The 25,302-nt window shown below is 36.1% G+C and overlaps 1 protein-coding gene across 1 annotated transcript in view; it reads left to right on the forward strand.

Moving 5' to 3' along the window:
* LOC150104473 (homeobox protein cut-like) overlaps positions 1–11,906 on the forward strand; it is a 436,834-nt gene extending 424,928 nt beyond the window's left edge. Inside the window, exon 14 of the mRNA XM_090395558.1 lies at positions 9,283–11,906. Coding sequence (XP_090251684.1) covers positions 9,283–10,652 — 1,370 coding nt within the window. The 3' untranslated portion in view covers positions 10,653–11,906. The remainder of the gene's footprint in view (positions 1–9,282) is intronic.
* Positions 11,907–25,302: the final 13,396 nt, after the last annotated feature.

Here is a 25,302-nt window from a genome sequence, read left to right on the forward strand (position 1 = left end):
TAACTGGAATTTAATTTAAATGCATATATGATATGACAAACTTCCTTGTTTTCTCACACACTTCAAGTTCAAGATTTACTGTTTTCAAGTAAAAAGGAAGTTGAGTAAAGTTTCAGTTAGCAAGAATGTGAGATCTAGATTTTTTTTTCTACAAGGGTACTGGATGAGTGAAATGGGTTGCCTGACACGGTTGTTAGTTTAAGAAGTATGATAGGTACTGTGATAATAGTTAGTTTCTTGGTGAAATTTTGATTGCATTGTGGGAGACATGATATGTGTATTGTGAATGATATTCCTGGGCCTCCTGTGATGAGCCTTAACACTCCATGGAGATACCCATTAACAATAAAAAGCATCCTAACTATAACATGTAATGGTGGCTTATGTTTATTGCTTCATGATTGAAATGAAAACCAGTGCATAGTGGGGCATGCATAGAGTGAAAAGAACCCTATAATGTTGTTGTGAGAGAAATGAGATTTTAGGAACTCGAAAACAGATATTTATATGTCTTTCATATAGAAAGAAAAATAAAGTTCTGAACTTTAAAAGGGATAAAAGGAAGGAAAAAAGTAAAGATGATCAGTTTATGCTATGCTATGACTTTTAGAGAAAACTGGCAACTGTTTCAGCACTTCTTTAAAAGAGGCCATTGTAGTGTTTGAATTAAGGATTTCAAATCCAGAAGTTTTAGCTCTGGAAACAAAACTTCTCTAACGAATTTGTTGGCAGCCACCTATGATCAAATAACTTGACAGGGAATGAGATGGGTTTTTTTTTTGGGGGGGGGGGGGGCATAAATTATGCAAAAAAAATAATACATTTTGAAAACATTCAGAACGAGGCCAAAAGTTCACTTACCACCAGTCTCTGTTTACTTGCCCATGGCAATTGGATTTCTGGAGTCCTGTACATAATACAAAAGTCCAGACTTACCAGAGAAATTTTCCATACTAAAGCTTAAACTCATTCACTATATATATATATATGATCATTAGTTACATTTACTCAGCGAATAGTTATGTTCATCTTTTTTTGACTGACTGAAACCGAGAATAATTTGTCACGATGAAGTAGAATGGCACAGCATTGTTGAATCCAAAGAAATTGTCCTAGACCTTTCTCACATCAACAGCAACCTCAGTTATAATCTTCCTGACTCGCATAGTTCTGGCATTAGATACTGGTGTATGCATGAACTCATATGCTCACATTCGCACAACAATAGAACTACAGAATGGACTATAACGACAATTCAAACTTAACTTTAGCTTACAAGTCTGTTATTATAATGGCACAGTGTTTTTATGGGTTTTTTTAATTTGCTTTAAGTATTACCACACCTGAAGAAGTTATTTTGACGAAACATGTTATGTGCTCCATTAAATTAACTTATCTATTTTCTCGGTTTCAGTCAGTCAAAAAAAAAAAAAAGGTGTGTGTGTGTGTGTGTATATATATATATATATATATATATATATATATATATATATGCTAGCTGAGTCAGTACTCGCAGCCCAATATCTATTATTTTCCACTGTAGTCCCCAATGTGTTTCCTGAAACATCTTTCCCACATGAGAAACTCTATGAATTCTATTTTCCCTGCTCAAACACTTTCACTTGTTCAGAGAACAGGAACTTCTTCAAATACTTATGACCTTCCATATATAGATGCAACCCATCACTTGCATACAGCTGTCTTCTGCCATCGAATTCTTTCCAAGCATCAACATTTTCCAGACATCTCTTCCTATACATTCTTGCACTCATATTCATTATCACTGCTCTTCTACTTGCTGAAGGGTTTCTATAGGATTAATTCAGAGGGTATTTTTGAGAACAGGACTAGTGGTGGGAGGACTAGGGGACATCCATGGAAGCTAGGCAAGAGTGTGGTTAGTAAGGATGTTAGAGCTGGGTTTTTTACTTTTAGAGTGGTGAATGAGTGGAATAAGCTGCCTGAGTTTGTTGTGGGTGCTATGACAGTGAATGACTTCAAGGCAAAGTATGATAGATACTGTGTAAATGTCAAATAGTTGTGATGAACATGATGTCAAGGGTCTCCTTCGATGAGTCTAAGGACTCCTTGGAGTCGCCCATAATAATAATAATAAACCATGTAGATTGTAGTGCAGCTTGTTTCTCTGTATATATTATGTATGCTCCAGAGGATGACCTTGATATGAAGGTTGAAAGGTCGAGTATTGATTTTGGTTTATATTCAACTAAAGTTTTACTCTATAACACGGTAGTTGTCTCCATAATTTTAAAAATGTAATCTTAATGCCACCTTTAAACCACCTGAAAAATTAAAGAACTTATTCAACTCTTCCAAGAATCCACTTGTTCCCCTGGCCCACCCTGGGATATTTAGTTCACCTGTCATTTGTCTTATATAGGTGAAACTGAATGCATAATTCCTATCTGGAAAAAAAAAAGGAACATAAACATTTAATTTAATAACTACAGTAAATCTGGCCTTTCTGATCATGCCTTGAATAATCAACACAAAACTCACTGGAAAGGCAATTGTTCATTACATCACACTAAAACATGGTATGAGTACAAATTTAAGGAGGCCTGTGAAATTCTAATTAACCACCTTAATCGTAACAATAATGATGGTCTAAAAATCCTAAGAATATGGTTGGCACATATTCTACCCATATAACCTTTTGTTCTTATAAGAGTTTATTATAAATTATAATTAGGATTGTAGTAATCGAGGATCTTAGCTTTAATATAACAAACACTTATGTGTTTGTTATATTAAAGCTAAGATTATTGATTAGGCCACCACTACTGCTTTATTAAAAGTATTAATATGAATATGTTCTCTGCTTTGTTTTAAATAGGATAGAGTTTTGAGGGTTTTTTTTTTTTCTGCTAGAAGTCAAGCCAGTAGAATAATGGTTGATCAAATAAATCATTGTCACTTTGGCATACGGTTTGAAATGTACTGTAGCTTGTCTTTGTATATGTATGTATGGGCACACCTTAATATGAAGGTCGAAACTTTAGGAAATTAAAGTAATCATTCCTAACACAGTTGTAGTCCCCATAATTTATTAATATGAATATAAATTAATAATTCATTGAATTATTACTTATTAATGTGAAACCAAGATATTTACAGCAAGGGTGGAGAATCTTATTTCAGCTTCTGAAAAGAAAATATTTGGCCCAGTGAATAATAGTGGTCTCTGGAGGATCAGATAAAACTATAAGTTATATCAACTCTATGAAGAACCTATAATATCTAGTAAAATTGAGTTTGAAAAGTTGCATTGGGCAGAACATGCTTTTTGTAGGAAAAATGACAATATTCTTAAGACTATAAATAGTAAAATTCTTGGTAAAAGACCAAGAGGGATAGATACCATCAATATTGCAGTTCAAACAGGAGAATAAAGGTCTTTGACATATATGGTTGGAAGCGACAAATCCAGACCAAGATTCAATTTGGGCTATAGAGTCACAGGAAGAAGAATAAAATCTTAAACCATCGTCAGTACAACAAACAGAACAGGGAAATTCAAGTAGCGAGCATGTCTTTTAATCAATTATAGTTGCAGGGAAGCCAAGTAAATCTAATACTATGAGGATACAAAATAGATGTATGAGTGCAACTATTTAAAAATAATAATAAAAAAAAAACTAGAACGGAGATAAAACTAAAAAAAAAAAAATATATATATAATTTTTTACATTTTGAGCACAGATAATGTGTCACTGAGGTTAAAGTTAGGACAGTGGAGAAGAATCTCTGTAGTTTCTTACATGTTCAAATTTGTGGGAGTAACTATGCTATAAATTAGCATCATTCCAGAGGCTCCTGCAGCTACAATTAATTGAATTTTCAGCAAGACTAGACTTTGTGCATTTAATTTCAAAAAAAGTTTTTTTTTTTTTTTTTTTGCAACAATGGCCTGTTTGAGTGAAGCAAATTATCTTGCAATTATATGAAATAGAATAGACTCCAAGTAGCAGTAAAGATTGTACTATATCCTTACTAGATGGCAACAAGGAGCTGATTTGATTATTATTACCCCAAGACCTCATGGAGTCAAAGACTCATCTGGGAGGTCCTTTTATCACACACACACAGCTCATCATACCATGTCTTAAACACACTCAAACTCCTTGCAGACAACCACACTCTCAGGCAAGGCATTCCAATCATTCACAACTCTGCACGAAAAGAACTTGCTTCTCACTCCCCTACTCACACCCTCTTTATACAATTTCCAGGGATGACCTCTGGTTCTCCCCTGATCTCCCACTATTTTATGTAGAAATTCTCCAGCATTGATCCTATAACAACTCCTTACCAACTTGTAGGTCTCTATCATATCTTTCCTCTTCCTCCTGTCCACCAGACTCTGCAAATTTCATCTTCTCAATCTTTCTACATACTCGACATTCTAGAGGGTAGAAACTACCATAGTCAGTCGCCTTCGGGCCCTTTCCAACATCTCTTTGTCCTTCTGAAAACCAGGTGACCAAATCTAGGCACAATAGTCCATGTGTGGCGTAATCAAAGTCTTATACAATGGAACAAGAATCTCCCTACTTCTACAAGTCAGTGTCCTCCGCATCATTCCCAGAAGCCTTTGTTTTTTCACAATTCTGGCTATGTGTCCCCTAAATTTCAGATCCTTATCCACTATCACCTCAAGATCTCTTATTTCCTCCACCTCCAACAATATATCCTCACCAAGCATAAATTCTGCATCCCATCTTTCTTTTCCAAATTTTAAAAACTTACATTTTGCAACATTGAACTCATATCCCCATTTCTATGCCCAATCACTCAATTTATTCAAGTCTTCTTGTAAGGCCACAACATCTTCTCTACTCTTCATAGTTCGTCCCAACTCTGCATCATCTGCAAACAACTGAATATCTCCATCCAAATCTTCATTAATATACAAGTTAAACAGTAATGGCCCTAAAACAGACCCCTCAGGCACTCCGCTAGTGACTTTCCTTTTCCTGGATATCGCTCCCCCATACACAACTTGTTGATACCTATCAGATAGTCAGTCTCCTATCCAACCCCATCTGCTCTAGTTTGACTGTCAACTTATCATCAGTTAATGTATCAAAAGCCTTTGCGAAATCCAAGTATATTACTGTGTGTCCTTCTCCTCTATCCAAGGAAGCAGTCACTTTATTGTAATACATAAGTAGATTACTAAAACATGACCTCCCTTTAGCAAATCCATGCTGTCCATCAAAGATAATAGCATTGTTCTCAACCCAATTCTGGATCCTAGTTCTCACAAGCTTCTCCAACAACTTAACCACAACACCTGACACACATAGCCCTATAATTTCATGCTCGAGTTTGATCACCTCCTTTATGAAGTGGCACAATCTTGCCCTCCTTCCACTCCTTAGGAACTTGACCGAGTGCAAGACTCATATTAAAAAAAAAATGTCAACTCCCTGGCACATTCCTTCAGAATACGTGGTGATATATTATCAAGTCCCACAGCCTTATTTACATCTAGTTTGCTCAACTCCCCATACACCTCTTGCTCACTTACAGTCAGTCTCTCCTCCCCATCATCAACTGCTCTCAGTCTCTCCATGAAGTCACATTCTCAAGATTGAAAGACTTTTATGAACTGCTCATTAAGTATCTCCACCAGCTGTCTTTATACCATTTTCTTCAATCAATGCCATCCTTCCATAATCATTCTTTCTTTTGCTGGCTACATATCGAAAGAACTCCTTAAGATTCTTTTTGGTTTCATTAGCTAATCTGCTGTTCATACCTCACTTTAGCTACCCTCACCAACCAAGTCACCTGCCTTGCCTGGTCTTTGTAAACCTCATGGAATTTGTTATTTCCACTTCTTTTATGCTGCCTCCACAATGCCCTTTTTCTCTGTATTGCATGCTTAATTTCTTTATTCATTCATCTTACCCCACCTGATTTAACCTTCTCATCCTTGGAATACATTTAGATATTGCATCTACTAGATAGTTTTTGAAAATCCCCCAAGCTGCATTGATCTCTTTTCCAGCTAACTCCTCATTCCATACTATACCCACAAGCTGTCTCCTGAGCTCTTCATAATCATCCCAATTGTAGTTCCACATATACTCTTTTCTCACAGAGGTCGTCATACTGCTGGCGACTACCCAGGTAATCACCTCATGGTCATTCTCACTAATTGGTGGATGATTTGTCATCTCATTTATAATTGCATCCTCTGATGAGATGACTAAATCCAAAACCCTTAATCCTCGTGTGCCCTCTAATACTGTCTGAGGTAGTTATCCCTCAAAAACTCAAGAAACTCATTTTCTTTACTTCCAGTTGCTATCTCATCATTCTAGTCTCTATTGCCATAATTAAAATTGCCCATAATGATCACCCTTTTCTTATTAGCTTTTCTAATTTGATCATACATTTCATTATCACCACCATCCACATTACCTGGTCTATAACAACATCCAACCAAGTATTTGATTCCATTCACCTCTATTTCACACCATACTACCTCAAAACCACTGGCACTATTTCCCTCTTGCATCTCTACTTTGTATGGACATAACTCTTTCTCTATCATCAATTAGCACTCCCCTCCCTCTACCATCAATTAGCACTCCCCTCCCTCACGAAACACATCATACCCTTCCATCTCTATTCCTGTCAGGATGTCGTCCTATTCCAACAATCTTTGATGGAATAAGTGAGATTAATACTTTTAAAAGTGATTGAAAAGTGAAATTTCCAAAGGATACAAGAAACAATTCAGAAGTACCTCTGATACGAGAGATGATTTTGTGAGAGTTATCTCAATGATTTTTGGATTGTAGTCATTGAGAGAGGAGGTTTGTTTAATGGTAGAAAGTTCTTTCTGAAGTATTTCAAATGAAGAATTAGTAATATGAACTCTTGATAGCAGGTATTTAATAATACCTTATTTCTGTGTGGGATGATATGCAGATATGTGGTAAATATATCTACTAGAAAGGACTGTTTGTGGTAGACTGTGAAGTGCATAAGGAATCATCATTCTCTCTCTTCAGAAAGAGATTAAAGAAAGGAATAGTTCCTTTTGATTCTATGATGAATGCTTTTTTTTTGTAGGAACATATCTAATTCATGACAATTTATTTATTAGATAACAAAATCATCAACATTGTGAAGCCAGAAAGAGTTTTGGATCAAAAGTAGAAATTTGTTTCTTCAAGATGGTCCAAATAAAAGATTTGCAAGAGTTTGGGAAATGGGGGAGCATATCACAGTATCTTCTATTTGTCTGTAAAGCTTTTCATTCCAGCTGAAATATTTGGATTTCAAGACAAACTTAAATAGGTCAACCATATCTGATAGAAATTTAGAAGTCAGCATGTCATTTAGAGAAACACTAGTGAAGAGAGAGAGAGGTAGTCAAAACTGACCATTAAATTACAAGGCAAGTTTCAAATCTCTAGATTTTGAAATAAAGTCAGAGGTATTTCTTATTGAAAAGAAAGAGTGGCTGGTAAAAGAAGTTGAAGATTAGAAAGAAAATATGAAATTCAACAGTCAGTTGTAGAGGATATTCAGGCTTATGAAGTTTACTTACTTACTCAATCCTCTTCACTCCACCTGGGAGCATAAGTCTTCCACCAGAATTTTGGAAGGTTTCAGTTTGCATAGCAAAAATTTTTTTCTGAGATTGGGTTGCTAGCCTTGCACTCAACCCTTCCCATTTATCTGGGCTTGGGACCGGCATGTCAAGTTTTCACTAAGCATGGCTGGGTTTTATGAAGTTTAGGAAGACCATAAATCCTGGATGGTTGTACATGATAGGACCTATCCCTTTGAACAGTATCTGGATCGAGGGAGATTACATTATCCAATAAAGAATTAAGTTTATTCAGCTGGCTGTTGGTTGGATCCCTGCCAATAATGACATAGGTGTTTCGGTCAAGTAAGAGAATATATATTTTATGCTTATATTGTATTTGAAGGAGTCTAACACAACAGTGATATTTCTTTGTCTGCTTTTATAATGGTGAGACTGTTATTATTATGTAGATCTTTTAATTTAGACACAGAGATGTTAAGAGATGGTAGTTTGAAACTATAAATAATTTAGTACATTGCCACTGTCTTCAGGTTTGTATTTTCTACGTTTCTAGTAGTGGCAATGCCAATTTAATATGCAAAAGCTCTTGGCATTCAGAGATGGAAGGAAAGCTTGTATTTTATTGGTGGAATGTAATTTACAGAGTGTGGTAGGTAGGAGGAATGATTGAAAGGTGCTTACTAAATTATTTCCTAAAAATTACCAGAGAGAGAGAGAGGGCTTTTTCCAAATCCTAAGTGTGCATAAAGGGATGAACAAAAAAGAAGAGTAAATTTTGTTTTTTGTATAGAGAGTGATGTATGCACTGCTTGCAGACAGCAAATAATTTTAAAGTGCAATATGCGGAACTCTGTTTGATCTAGAGTGGACCTACCTCTGGCAATGAGTTCTTGATTCTCGGAAGGTATCTTATTATCTAGTGATGATAACAATAACACATGATTCTTAATGAATATATTATTATTACAATGTGACACCTCCAAGGACTTATTATGGGACTACTCTACTCCGCTACATACATCTCACTGTCTTCCCTATTACTTAATTCTCCAATTACAACACAACAACCATCAACAGCATCTTTTTTTGTCTGTAAATTACGTGCATTCGCATGGCTGATTTCCCTGTATGCAAGATGAAAAACCAAAGTTTCTGGGAAAAAATCCTGCTATATCCATATGAGATTGGCTAATTTGCCTTCAATTGAAAAAGCCCATGTAAAGCTTCCTCTCATCATAACAAGAAATCCAACTTTGATCTTTTCCAATCGAATGGTGCAATGGTCTGTTGTCCTCCCAATTGCATTTCAGAGATACTTAGCAGTAATCAGTAAAACTAAACTAACATGTATTTTTAAAGCAGAATTCGCTTATTCAATCTGACAAGCCAGTGAAATTTAGTATACTATCATTAGTATAGTATTTTCATGTTAGCTTTTAACAATAAATTCAACAGCCAGTTTTCATTTGTTTTTTTTTTATCTTTAGTAAATATGACATTTCTACAGATTTCTTAAGATTTTCAAATGGATATCAGAATTTTGCTTAAGAGCTAACATCATCAAACTTAATTTTACTTTTTTTTTTCATTCAACTGTTGAAATTCTCTTTTTTTAAATATTAATATGATCTCCAAATTAACAACTTAATAAAAAATATTATGACACTAGTTTTTGTTTCTTATAGCTAATAAAAGAAGGAGGAGTAATGCAGAAGTAGCTGAATTTGCTCAGTCATATTATGAAAAGCCATCTTACAATTTTGAATTTTCACCAGCCTTGTATCCAACAGCAAAAAAGCCAAGAATTCTTTTCTCAGAAGAGCAGAAAGAGGCTTTACGACTTGCATACACTTTAGATCCTTATCCTAGTACTGGGATTATTGAGTTTTTATCAAAAGAACTGAATCTTTCAGTAAGAACAATAACTAACTGGTTTCATAATCATCGAATGAGAATGAAGCAACAAAGTTCATTAACTGATGGTGATCAAAATGTGAATGTACAAGAAACAGGACCTATTCTACAGTCAAATGCAAGCACAGGAAATAATTTTGACATTGTTAAGTTCCGTGTTTTACTAAATCAGCGTTTATCCGAACTCTGCTGCAAGAAAGAAAATACATTTGATACCAGTATGGATGATGTACCCTATATGTATGGATCTTACAGAAATTTTCCACCACTTTTCCAACAAGGAAGTGAAATTGGAACTCTAGATCTCAGTATGTCTAGTCATTGCCTGTCAAATGAAAATAAAATTAACTTTTCTTTACAGACAGAAAAGGTTAATAATGCTAATGAAAGTCTGAATGTTGAAAACGAGGATTCTAATCTCTCAAACAGTTGCCCAAGCTTAGAAAATGGAAGTGGATTAGATGATCGCAGATCACCAGCACCAATGGAACAGACTCATAATGAAAGTATAGATAAGCTATGTGTTGTGTCACATACTAATAATGGTGGAAGCGGCATCTGTGAAAACAACAGTAGTAGTAGCAGCAACAGCAGTAATAACAATAGTAATAATAATGCAAGTAGTAGTTGCAATAGTAATAGTAGTGTTTGCAGTAATAACTGCAGCAGTAACCGGAGGAAACCTGCTGCTCCACAATGGGTAAAACCAGGTTTTAACCGCTCCCCTACAACTGATACTTGTAAACATGATGAGGAAGACAGCATTAAAGCTCCACCAAAGCAAATCATTAATGGTGTCTGTGTGCGTCAAACAGAGGATTTTGATCTCTGCCTGCCACATGAAGAAACAATTCATGTGGAGCCTGCTCCTGTTGTAGATGACATTCACATCACTGAGAAGAAAGACGTTAGTGATATTTCATTTCTTTCAAAAGAAACTACTAGTGATATTACACATTTACAAGACAACAAAATACTTAATGCCTATGAGGAAGAGGAAGAAGAGGAGGAAGAAAAAGCTAGGCTGGAAAGACAGAATAACATTAGAAGAATGGAAAAAGCACTTAGTGAACAAGAAGAGAGTTGGGACATAACAGAGACTGATGATGATGAAGATGTCACTAATTATGAAACTTTATAACACTACAGAGACTGTGGAGCTCAGACTCTGTGATATTTATGTTAATAGAAATATACAGTTCTTGGGTTGTTTGCAATATCCCAAATATAACACATACATACAAGTTGGCATGCACCCTTTACAAACCATTATCACTTATCACTATGCTGAAAATATTTTATTTTATAAAGATTGGATAGTTCTTTCACTGCAACGTAGTGTTAAACTATAAAATTACAATGAAAGAACATGCAACTGCATACAGTAAGGCCTCACTTCATGTTACTTATGTTTGTGTTATTTCATTATTCTGTGATTTTTGCATCTTTGAGAGAATACTTTTGCATGGAAGAAGTGAGTGATGTTTCCAAGATCCAGCATTACTGTTGCTCATACTATTTACAACTGTGAATGAATACATCTTGCTGATTTTTGGGATGTAGTACATTACTATCACCATGAGTAATGACTCTTGCTGGAGGTCTAAGTATTAGACTATTTTCTTTACAACAATAAAATTCTACTGTCATTTCATTTTTCTTGAACACATTCTCAACACAAAGCGAGGACTTGCTACATCTGAAAATTATAAGATTTTTGCAAACTGGAACTATTAATTTATAATACAGAGTATATGGGCTTTAAAACATTTGTTTTAGCAAGTATACTCATAACAGTGCAATAATTTAAAATTTAATTTCAACTTGATAGAATTTTTAAAGAACACTTTCACATTAATGCACTTAAGCAGTGCATATGATCTGCAGCATATTTATGCAGTTGAAGAAACTAGTCAATTCATTTTTCCATCGTTAATCTAAACCCTAGTCTTAAAAGGAAATGATTTAACTAATAAAATTTCATATTCTTCTCACATATATATGTTCTATTAGGTCTCCTAATTGTTAAATAAAGTGATCTGTCACTAAGTTCACTCTCCTTCTCTCTCACTCGTTTTTTGCACTTGGCATCATCACAAGTTTTTTAGTGCTGGTGTTCTATGGTATATCTTCTATTGTAGTGCCCTTTACATTTAAAAAAAAAAAAACTTGCTCTTATTTATAGAGGAATCTTCTAAGAACTGTATATTGTACTCAGATTGCATATTCAGTTTTGTATGACAATTCCTGACTCAACCTCTTATCTGTGTACCCTGAACTTGTAATTAAAGTGACTAAAAAAGATTTGAAATTCTTAAAGCCAGAATATTAATGCAGAATTAAGCAGCATTTAACATTTAGATCAAAGGGCATTAAGCCCTTGAAAATTTGTAAGTCAAAGGGAAATAATTCTCATATAATATTTTTAATTAACTAAGAACAGAATTTCAAAAGCTACTGTTCAGTTTGAAAATTAAAGTAAAAAACAAAAAAACTAACTCAGTTGAGAGTGAACATACAGTTTTATTTGGAACTGATGAGCAGCAATGTTGCTTCAGGAAGAAAAGCACTACATATATAAAATATATATATATATGTATATGTATACAGTATATATTACTATAGACATGTAAATATTTTACATTTATACTTGCCAATGGCCTCAATGAGGTAAGTCAAACTTACCTCTTCTTGTACATGGTGTCAAAGACACAATTGTGACTTCAGTGTAATGTCCTGTATACTTAATATTGCCAAATGTTATGTTTTTTATGTTGTAATATGAACAGAAATGCAAAATGACATTGGTGAAACAAAAAAGACAGCATTGGATTTAAAATCCAAACAGTACCACCACATTAATATATTTGTATTCTGGCTGATAGCAATGCTATTTGGATATGATAATGCACATTCTCAGTGAAAATTTGTTTTTTATTTTTTTTAAGTGGCAGTGGGATTCAACAACTAAGCTATTTATTTAATTGTTCTTTCTTGTAGTGCCATATATATTTGATTTCATGAGATCAGTTTAGATAAAATGTGTCTATTATAAATTTATATGCCGGTTATTCCTAAAACAAACACTAATTCTAAAACTGTTTGAGCTTACCTACTTTTTGATAAAATATATACAAAGTTTTTCCTGTAAGTATATATTAAAATGATTTCTGGCTGTTAAGTTCATTATATGTGTGTATATATATATAAACCTTGGAAAGAAACTTAGAAATTTCAAGTAGAAAATAAAATGCTAACTAGAAATATGTTGCTATATAGTGTGAAAAGTTCAACATTATAATTATTCTGTATTTTTTTTTTTTTCCAAAACAAGGAAGTGAAAAAAAATTTTGATCCAAATTTTTTTCAATATGTGCACTGACAAGCAGTGTGAACTTACTGCATAAATCTCACACATATGTAAATGTCTTCTCTGAGATTTCTTGTACATTTTCTTTTATATTAAAGACCACTGTTAATTTTATCCCAGATTTACTGGATAATAAATTATGTCAATCACTATAATTATGAAGTTCATATGACTTTATAGGTAACATCACAGAATCTACTAGTAAAATACCCAGTTTCAAAGGAGTGTCATATGCTTGGAAGGAATACATTTCAGCCTTAGAAATTTAGTTGTTCATCAAGAATTGAATAACTGGCAGAATGACCATACTATTTTTTTTCCTTCCCAGTTGCCTAGTAAGCCACATATGCACTGATTCTTTTGAGTTCTGACCACTACACCTGAACAGCCTTTAAAACACTTTTTTTTGAATGGCCCATAAAATTTTTTTCTCCTGGAAACTTGGGTTTTTCATCCCACGTACAGACAAATCGACCTTTACTTTATTCTGAATCTCTGACTACAGATGGTCATAAGAGCATTTTGTTGTATAATGTAAAATGCATTTCTTTCCTCACAATGTTTTAGGATTGGTCCTTGTGAATCATAGAAAAGTTTGAATATCACCTTTTCTGCTGGAAGTTGCAGTTTGAATTTATTTTATTATTTTCCTGACCTTTATGGGGTCGCAAGACTCATCGTGGGAGGTCAACACAAATTCTATCATACCACTCCTTAAACTCATCTACTGTATGCACATTCACCACCCTCTCAAGCAATGCATTCCATGCTCTTGCCACTCTCCATGAAAAAAACTTACTTCTTACCCCTTTTACTTACCACTTCCTTTTGCAACTTCCAGAGATGTGCCCTTGCTCCTTCCCCTCATTCTACCATATGAAAAATCTCCTTACTGTTAACATGATAATAATCCTTAAACAGCTATGTCTCAAACATGCCCCCCCCCCATACACGCCCTGTTGTCTATTCACCAAACTCTCACCAAGGTTACTTCATCCCTTTCAAATCCTTGTCACCAGATCTGAGTAAAGAAATTCAGATGTAGTATGATCAAGCTTTATATAATAATATACTAGGACTTTCATTAAACAGCCAAGTTAATAGTACAGTCATTTGCATGGCACATTCCCATAAAACGTGGTGAAATTCCATCTAGCCCTCTCCCCACCCCTGCCTTATTAACATTTAGCATACTCAGTATTTGGAATAAATCCTCTCCTTTCACTGCTAACACTTAATCACTCATTATCCTTCTAGGAATATAGCCTGCTGTACCAGGATGAAACACTAATAAAGTGATCATTAAATAGTTCAACTATGTGATCTGCTTTGGTCACCTATTTCCATCCAACAAGGTAATCCATTCACTAATATTTTTCCTCCTACTTGGCACATAGTGAAAAACTGCTTGGGATTCTATTTGGATTGCAGCATCAGTCTTCTCCATCCATCCATCAGTGGCTTTTAACAAGCACTTAAGCACCCATGGCCTTCCAAGTATCCTTGGACTTCTCAACCATAATATGATGATAAGGTGATTACCCCTATGCCTCTAAGTATTCTTGTCTGCAAATTGCGTGTGTTCTACCGGCTGGTTTGCCTGTTCTGAGGAATGAAAAACCCGAGTTCCTTGGAGGAAAAAAAACTCTCTACCTCCATATGAGACCGGCTAACTTACCTTTAGTTGAAAGAGACCAGATAAAGGTTCTTTACATCACTGACAGGAATCGAACCCAGGTCTTTCCGACCAAAGGGCGTCTATGCCGACCGAGATACAGAAGCTCACCAGTCTCCTCTCATATTATAATTTTCTTGTCCTTACAATATTAATCACCTTGTACTTGCCAAACGAATTTGCCTAAACATTTTCAGTTATATTCCCTGGTCTGTAGCAACATCTCACTAAATATCTTGTTGTATAAACATCTATCTCACACAATATACTCTCAAAGCCATTGATGTTATCTCCATTATGATTCTCCACCCTGAGCATGCACAATTCATCTCTTATCATGAGTAACACTCCACCACCACCACCACCATGTTTATCCTGCTGAAATATGCTATACCCTTCAATTTCTATGCCTGTTAGAACATCTTCGTCAATTAACTAAGTTTATCAATGCCACAAACTCATTTCCTTTATTTCTAATTGCTCCTAGCATTTGCATACATTAGTGTATTGCCAATATTCTTATAGCCTTATTATCCCCTTCATACAACCAACACAACCATTACTTCACTTGGCTCTGTAATATAGTGTACATCCTCTCATTTCTCAAGCCACTATGTCCACATGAGGCCATCCCTGATACATTCCACCTGTGTAATTCTAGTTTCCCTGGCCCAATACGCTCACTTGACCAGAAAACAGCAGTCTCTCTCCAAATGTAATCCATCTCTTGCATAGAATTCTCTTCCATCCTCAAATGTACTCCATGCATCCACATATACCAGACCTCCTCTTTTTCCTACACATTCTCACTATCTCATTCGTTACTACTACTACTACTGCTCTTCTACTCTACAACACACAATCTTTCCTTGGACACATTTCTACTGCACTATCTCTAACTTCAACCTCATATTTTGAGCTACACAATTTACACTGCTTCTCAGGTCATTTGTCCAAACCATTACTATCATCTCCACATTTTCACCCCTCTTCACCACTAGTGCTACACTCTGTCATTCCACCAGGCAAGCACTCCTCTGGCCCTCTATTCTGCACACCCCAAATCATCAAATCTTCATAGATGACATGCCAAACAGATTCATGTATCCTTCTATCACGGGCATCCCTGACACTTAGAGCTTTCAAACTCTCTCTTTTCTCTCCCACTCTTTCTCCTCTCTCCTTGCTTCCACACCCTCTCTCGGGCTTTCTGCAATTTCCACTCTTCCCTGTCTCTCCCTTGCTCTCTGATGCTGTTCTCTTATATCTAATTTCCTTCTTCTTGTACTAGCCAACCACTCCATCCTCCTAATATCTTCATTCATCCTCCTCAGCTGTCTTCATTTCATTTACAGTAGTTCTCAGCAGTTCCATTTCTCTCTCTTCCACACATACTGCTTTCAATTTACATTCACACACACATACACACACACACACACACACACACACAAAATGATGGCCATCATTTTGTGTGTGTGATGCAAACAGAGATGGTTTGTCTAAGCCATCTCTGTTTGCCACACTGCCCAAGGCTAAATCCATGCGTACATCTTTAATATTCTACCCACTGTCCAACACACTACTGGTATCCACAAACTGAATTGCACCCATTCCTGCTGCCACTAAATCCAGAGACTGAGATACTTATGCCTCCCAGTGCCTCCAACTGCCTACATTTTATGCATATATACACACACTGTAATCTCATGTCTACCATGATTTTAAACAACAGAATGCATATATACATACATAGCAAGCAACAAAATCGTCAAGTATGCTACGAATGGCGAAGAAATGGGTAAATTGCTAAGATTGATGACTGCCATGTTGAATGCAATATTGCAACACTGAGAAAATAAAATCCTAACAAGCAAACAGAAAAATAGTCTTCTTTTTCACTGCTAGCACACTTATTTATTTTTATTGACAGGAATCATGTGTTTCCTCATAATATTAGTTATTTAGAAGGTTTTGCCTATTCCGTTCCCTAAGGATTGATGTTGATCAATTTCATATACTGTATATTTACTGTTATTAATTACACCTACGGATTCTGACACGTCTAAAAGTGTCATCTTCAAGAATAAGTATTTAACTTAAAAACAATGAATGAGCTCCATAAAGATCTTTTATATATTAAGCTCAAAAGCCTGTAAATGACCAAAAACTTGGCTTCATAGAAACCTAGTTAACCCTATGAGTATAGTCTGTGTCTATCAGTTGCAACTTTCTAGCTAGTTTGTCTGTCCTGTAGGATGGAAAACAAAACCTCAATTTCCAGGAGAAAAGCTTGCCTTCTCTGTGTGAGACCAGTTAACTCTGCTTTAGTTGAAACGTCTTTATAAAAGTTATTTGTGTCCTAGACATGATGTGAACCCAAGTTGTTTCTACCAAAGGGCACTGATGTTATCAAATGGAGACTAAATCTCATACTGTCATGCATTAAAACCAAGAGAACAAATCAGATTATAACAATGATTAAGATGACAGACAAGAAATTATATCATCGTACAGACGTGACATAATTATCTGTATATTCACACAAGTATGTTTGTAGGGATGTATGTATACATATATAGGTCACTGAAAAGTATTTCTGAATTGGCAAATTTGAAATATGATAACAGTATTCATTGTATAATAATTAACTCTCCAAATTTTACCTCATCAGTTCCCAAGCAACAGTAGTGGTACAGTGATTGCAGATGTGCATCAATAATGCTATGGCTATATTTGTGTTACTCGCCATCTTCATGATAGCTGTGGGTCAAAAGAAAGCCAGGATGTGTTCTGGTATGCTGAGTTTAAGTCAACTATAGTCATAGTTTACTCAGCAGGAATTATGGATGAAGAGACTAAGAACAGTAAACAGGTTTGTGGTATGTGCAGGTGTCTGTGAATTGCATGTGTTCTATAGCTAGTCTGTCTGTTTTCCAAAATGAGTAACCCCAAGTCTCCAGGAGAAAAAATCCATACAAGATTTGACTATCTGCTTTAATGGAAAAGCCCTCATAAAGATTCTTTGCACCCTAGACAGAAATCCCAACTCTAGATTTTTTCCAGCACAAAGGAAAATGTTGTATTGTCCTAAACTGACTCAGTTTAAAAAAAACCAGAAGTATTAGTGATAAAATAATTACTTGACTACTCGGTTTAGAGAAAAAGGAAGCATTTTAACTTAGAAATCACCATAGAGACCACAAAAATCCAAAAAAAACCATAGAATATGTCAGAATATTTAGTTTATTATTTTTTTTAAATACAGTGCAATTAACAGTAAGATGATGAGTCGGGTTAACAATGAACAAGATTGTGCGACTGACAATAAGATAGCAAGAGTGAACGACAGCCAAAAATTTATGCAAGATTTGAAAGCTGAGATAAATGATGAAGCAGATGCAGAGTGAAATGAAGAAAATCGTAGATATATGTACAGAGGAGTGAAGAAGAAGATGGAAATGAATGTTGGTGAAAGATTTGTGAGTGGCATTGTATGAGAATTTGATTATTAAAGGTGCAGTGCATGAAAAGATGCACAAGGCTTGTTTATCAGGAGGTAAAATGAATTTGAGTGATCGACACATTGGATATGAGGAGTAAACAAGCAAAAGAATTGGTAGTGGTAGTATGAACAAGGATAATGTAAGATTGGATATCAGCAGACTGTTGAGAAGGATAAATGATAATAACATGATAGGAAAGGTAGTTGTCATATGTGTTGCTCACATATGACAGTGATGAGATGAGGTAAAAAGCAAGCAGTGAGACAAGAATGGTATGTTAGGGGAAATATGTGAAGAGAAAGGAGTGCAGTTTGTTAATGTCTGAAATGAGTTTGAAAGACAAAGTGATGGACTGCATTTGAATGGTTTTGGTGTAAGTCATTTCGAGAGACTGCTGCTGGAAGGGAGAGTGATGAGTACAGAGAATCAATATCACCAAGTAAAAAACAATGGGCAAAAGCAGAAAAGTAATGTAGGAGGATTGGTAGGTAGAGATAGCACGAGTGCAGAGAATGAAAGAACAAGTGTGCAATACAGACTGAGAAATGGGAAGACTCAAGGCAGACAGGAGAACACAGTGTGAGAAAGGTCGATGCTCAAAAAGGAAATGAATGAATGTGTGTGTGTGTGTGTGTGTGGACAAGAAAGGGAAAGGAATAGGATGGCTTGGGATGTAGAATGGAACAGTTGGATTTGAAAAAAATTCTGGGTAAGGAAAAAAAGAAATGGCTTGAGGAATCTAACAAGTGGTATCAGTGAAAAACTTGTTATAGATCCAGAAATAAACTGTTATATTTGTATATGAATGCTAGAAGTACCAGAAAACAAGGGAAAAAGAAACCATATCTCTTTTATTCCAACAGTTGTTGGAATAAAAGAGATATGATTGGTTGAGTATGACATCCTGACAGGAATAGAGATGGAAGAGTATGATGTTAATCATCATGAAGACAGACCATAAAAAGATAAGAGGATTGCTATTGATGATAGAAAAGGAGTTATTTCCAAAAAAGGTAAAGATGGGAAGGGGAGGAAATTGACAGTGGTTTTGAGGTTTTCACCTCTATCTCACAGTGGTGTGAGATAGAGGTGAATAAAATGAAATACTTAGATGTTGCTACACGCCTGGCAACATGGAGGGTAGTGACCATGAAATATATAAACAAATTAGCCAAGCAAATAGGAAAAGGGTGATCTTTATGGGCGATTTTAATTATGGCAATAACGATTGGTTTGACGAGATAGCAACTGGACATAAAAAATTAATTTTTCAAGTTTTTACAAGACAACTACCTCAGACAGTATGTAGCAGAGGGCACACGAGGATTGAGGGTCTTGAATTTGATCATCTTATCATAGGATGTCATTATAAATGAGGTGTCAAATCTCCTTACACATGGTGAGAGTGAATGAAGTGATTACCTGGGTGGTTGCCAACCATGTGAGGACTTCTGTAAGGAAAAGGTATATGTGGAAATGCAAGGCTGGTGATTATGAGCTCAGGAGACAAGCTTGCAGCTGTTAGGTGGAAAGGAGATCAATGCTGCTTGGGTGCTATTCAAGAACTATCTAGTAAAAGCAATGTGTAAATGTATTCCAAGAGTCACAGGTTAAATAAGGTAGGTGTGAAATGGATGAATAAAGAGATTAAACAATACAATACAAAGAAAGAAGGCATTATGGAGACAACATAAGATGAGTTAAAAGATTCAACGATGACTTCTAAGGCCAGAACAGGCACCACTCTAGGCCTAAATCCTTGATAGGCATGATGATGATGACATAAGATGAGTGGTAATAATCAATTCTATGAGTACAAAGAACAGGAAAAGAGAGTGATTCGGATGCTGGTAAGGGTAGCAAAAGTGAAGCACTCAGCTTCTTTTGATATCTTGCTAGCAAAAAAAAAAATTATTATGGTAGGATGACAATGATTGGAGAAAATCATATAAGGACAACCACTGCAGAGGATATAGCTGATATTCAACGAACAGTGTATAAAGGTCTTTCATCCTTATGAATGTAACATCGTGGAGGGTTTGAGAGTGGTGGATGAGGAGAGACTGGTAATTTCACTGACTGTGAGTGAGCAAGAGGTGTATGTAGAACTGAGTAAACTAAATTAATAAGGCTATTGGTCTTGATGATATAACACTATGTATTTTGAGGGAATGTGCAGGGGAGCTGACATCTGCCTTGGCATATTTGTTTAATATTAATCTCATATTGGGTCAGATTCTAAAAGTGTGGAAGGAAAGCAAGATTGTACTGCTTCATAAGGACTGAACTCAAGCATCAAATTATAGACCAAACTGTGTGTCAGCTGTTATGATTCAGCTGTTGAAGATGTTGGTAAGAACCAGGATCCAGAATTGAGTTGACCACGTTAACATTATCTTTGCAGGACAGCACAGATTTCCTAAAGGGAGATCATGCTTTAGTAATTACTAATTACAATAGGGTGACAGCTGAACAGGACAGATACAGTAGTATACTTAGATTTTGCAAAGGCTTTAGATAGATTACCACATAAGTTGATGGTCAAACTAGAGCAGATGGAGTTGGATTTTAGACTAGTGCATCAGATTGGTGTTATTATTACTAGACCTGATAGTATCTCTTTTCATGAAAATTTCTTTGACAGATGCTATTAATTTACTCAAACAAGATTTTCCTTCAGACATTATCAAACGTTTTGACTTTGTTATCCACTCTGCTTAGTGTCCAGGACAACTTATATGAGCAGACTAAAAGGTACAGCTACGGATAGTCTTCTTTCTTCTATGCTTGCCAACTGCTACATGGAACATTTCAAAAACTGTCTACTTAAATGACATTTCTCCTAAACCTACTACATAGTACATATATGCAGATGATATTTGTATCCAATTAAGACTTGATTACACCATGCTCATAGTTTGTCCAGTGAAGACTTTTTACACCAAGAAATGAATTATATCAAATCTGCCTTTTTAAAAAATGGTTTTAATGAGTCCTTTAATGAAGCATTTAATAGCTTTAGGCAATCTCTATATGAAATCTTTCAGTTTCCACTTCCATATATTAAAGGAATTTCTGAACATGTTGCTAAAGCCATAAAACCTCTCTACACTATGGTGTCCTTTCAGGAAGATTTCTACTATCTTTTCTCACCTAAAAGAGAATCTTCTGCCACTCAGCTTTCCAGGTGTCTACTAGCTACTGTTCCTGTGCTTCTCTTATTTCCTTCAGTCTGGTAGAGCTGCAGCCATTTCTAATAAGGAACATAAATGAGCTGCAGCTATATCTAATAAGGACATATATTATATCCAGTGTATCATGAACCTGAGCAGTCTGCCTTGGCAAACCTGTTATCTTGATTTTGCTTACACTTGGATAAAGGATTAAACTAAGTATATAATTTCTTGGTATGTTTAATTTATAATATAACCAAGTGGGAAAACTTCCAACATAGTGTACTCAGTATATGAAATATACTTCTAATGCTTCATTCTCCCTCTCCTTATCCCTAGGAATAAAGCTTGCTTTACCAAGATGGAACACTCTAGTAAAGTGATAATTAAATAGCTCAACTATGTTATCTCCCTTGGTTCTGTCTTCATCCAGTAGGGTAATCCATACACAGTCATTTTTCCTCCTACTGGCTAAGTAATGTACAACTTCATTGGGATCCTCCTTGAATTGCAGTGCTAGTCTCTTCTTGTATGCTAATTTTGCTATATTTACTATGCTAGTCACCTTCCTGGCCTGATCCTAATATTCTTCATGAACTGTTCTTCTTGCTTTTTATATGCCTTTCATAATACCTTTTTCATCAGCAATTCCTGTTTAATTTCTTTGATAATCCATTTGACTCCAAATCGCTTTAGCATTTTCACTTAAGGTCACTCTCACTAACTGTAGGAAAGTATGATATCTCATTCAAACATCAGATCCTCTTGTTTTCTCTGCCATATGCTGCTCCTAAGACAGCTGTCCCTCAAGGTCCAAATATTTAGTTCCTTTAGTACTGTATGCTGCTTACTCTTCCCATTTTATATTGCTATAGCTGAAGTCCTCCATAACAATCACTTGCTTTGTACTTGCCAAACTAATTTATGTGTTTCCTCGTCTAGAGCAACATTTCACTAAATATCTTATCCTATAAACTTCTATCTCACACCATATCCTTTTGGAATCATTAGTATAGTTTCTGCTGTGATTCTCAACCTTGAGAGGACAACATTCTTCTCTTATCATGAGTAATACTCCATTACCATTGTTACCTTCTCTATCCTAATGAAATATGCTATTACCTCCAATTTCTAATCCCTTCAGAACATCTTCCTCGTTTAACCAACTTTCACTGATACCCATAATATTTTGAGAAACTGAGTCAATCAATGCCACAAACTCATTCCATTTATTCCTAATGTTCCTAGCATTTCTATACAGAAAAAAAACAGGGCATTGCAGTATTATTATTATTACTATGGGCGACTCCAAGGAGTCCTTAGACTCATCGAGAAAGGCCCTAAACATCATGTCCATCATAACTATTCAACATTCACAGTGTCTATCATACTTTGCCTTGAATTCATTCACTGTCATATCACCCACAACAGACTTTGGCAGCTTATTCCACTCATTCACCACTCTAAAAATAAAAAAACCCAGCTCTAACACCCTTACTAACCACACTCTTGCCCAGCTCCCATAGATGTCCCCTGGTCCTCCCACTACCAGTCCTGTTCTCAAAAATATCCTCTGAATTAATCCTATAGAAACCCTTCAGCAATTTGAATGTCTCAATCATATCTCCCCTTTTCCACCTATCGACCAATTTCTGCAACCCACAAATCTTCAACCTGTTCTCATAAGGTTCATTCCATAGACCTGCTATCATCTTGGTCACTCGCCTCTGAAATCTTTTAACCTCCTCCTCATCAAGAAGAAACCTAGGTGACCAGATCTCGGCACAGTAATCAAGATGGGGTCTTATCAAGGCTCGATACAGAGAAACAATAACTTGCTTATCTCTGCTCGTCAAAGTATTCTTTAGCATCCAAGTGATTTGATGAACTGATTTAGCCACTTTTGTGATGTGCCCCCTAAACTTCAACTCCCTATCTACCAACACTCCCAAGTACCTGGCCTCTTCAATCTCCTGGAGTACAGTTCCACCAATGTGATATACTGCTGCTAATCTTTTCACCCCAAAATGCATAACCTTACATCCATTCTCCTTAGCCCATACCTTTAATCTATCCAAATTATCCTGCAAAATTTTGACATTTTCTGCATTCACTATTGCCCTACCTAACTTAGCATCATCAGCGAACAAATGAACCGCTCCTCTCAGATCCTTCCCTATATTGTTAATGAATAAATTAAACAGCAGTAGTCCAAGAACAGAACCCTGCGGCACACCACTAGTCAAAGACCGTCTTTTGGACTCTACTGAGTAAACTACTCTCTGGTATCTCTCCATCAACCATTCTCCTATCCATCTCACCAACCCTATATTCATTCCCATGTGTTGCAGTTTACAGATTAAACTTTCATGTGGTATCCTGTCAAAGGTTAGCCAGGTCCAGAAGTATCACTGTAAACCCATTACCCTTATCCAGTTCATCCATCACTGTGTTATAAAACCTGAGCAAGTTATTGAGGTATGCTCTACCCTTCATAAAACCAAGCTGTCTCCCATACAGTATCTCATTTTCATCAATCCATTCCTGTATTTTACCCTTGACTACTTTCTCCAAGACCTTGACGACTCCTCCTGATATGCTGATCAGATGGTAATTTGCAACAGTAGTCTTGGATCCTCCTTTATGCAGTGGAACTATTTTCCCCCTCTTTCCACCCCTTCGGGACTAAACCAGACCTGAGACTCAGATTAAACAAAGTGAAAAGCACTGACAATTCTTTAGCCGCTTCACGTAAGACCCGTGCTGATATACCATCCAATCCCATAGATGTATTCACATTAAGGTTCTGTAATAGACTATTCACCTCCACTTCATTCACCACAATTCCCATATAAACAAATGGTTCCTTCCAAGTCACCACCTGGATGATATACTCTTGCAAAGTGCTCACTCAGTAATTCCACTATATCGACTGATTCAGTGACCTCCTTACCATCGGTGTTCCTTAAAATCATTCTGCCGTGTACAGTTTTTCTTTTACTAGCAGCATATTGAAAGAACTGTTTGGGATTCTCTTTAGCTTGCATGGCTAATTTCCTTTCATAATCCGTTTTTTGCCTTTCTTGCCACACTCGTTACCCTTCTGGCCTGAACTTTATACTGTTTATGTGCCTGCAGGTCACCTTTCTCCTTAAATTCCTTCCACAGTTGTTTCTTTTTTTGCAACTCAAGTTTAGTGGTATTATTCATCCATTTAACCCCCTTGATTTACTATTCAGACTCTAGTTATACAGTCTGCCATAACCTCCTGCAAATGCTTCTTGACCACTTCCCATGCACTATCAACATCCAGCCCTTGCAGTTTTACATGCCATGGCACTGAACCAAGCAATCTCCTAAGCTTATCATACTTGCCAGCACGGTAATTCACCATGTACCCTGTCTTAATTGAAAATTTCACACATTTAGCCACCTCCCAGGTCAAGACCCTATGATCACTCTCACCAATATGTGGCAACATGGTCATATTCATTACAGTCAAATTCTCAGATGCTATTACTAGGTCAAGCACCCTCGAACCCCTAGTATTTTCCATTACATGCTGTCTCAGATAGTTATCCCTCAGTAACTGAATAAAATCCAGTTCCTTCCTCGCATGTGTCCTCTCTTCCTTCCAATCAATGTTACTATAGTTGAAATCCCCCATAATAATTACCCTCCTTCCACTCATTTCCTCAATTTGCCTATGCATACTATCTCCACCATCTATTCCATCACCTGGTCCATAGCAACACTCGACTGTACATTTTGTTCCGTTAGTCTCAATCTCTCACACCAAACAGCCTCAAATGAGCTCCTTTCACTATCCTGCAATACAACTTCTATTCTCCTTGGTTGGAGTTCATCAGCTATCATCAATAACTCTTCTCCCCCCATTTTATTCTCTCTGTCCCTCCTGAACACACTATACCCTACACATTCTATCCTACTAACTATATCATCTTCTGTCAGCCATGTTTCACTAATGCCAATAACCTGTGGCCAGGAAGAGCCAACCAAGCCCAAAAATTCTTCCTTCTTGTTCCTAATACTCCTGGCATTAGTATACA

This window comes from Typopeltis vanoorti, chromosome 7 (assembly GCF_054136105.1).
Source record: "Typopeltis vanoorti isolate ZY-2024b chromosome 7, IOZ_Tvanoo_1.0, whole genome shotgun sequence".
Lineage (NCBI taxonomy): Eukaryota > Metazoa > Arthropoda > Arachnida > Uropygi > Thelyphonidae > Typopeltis > Typopeltis vanoorti.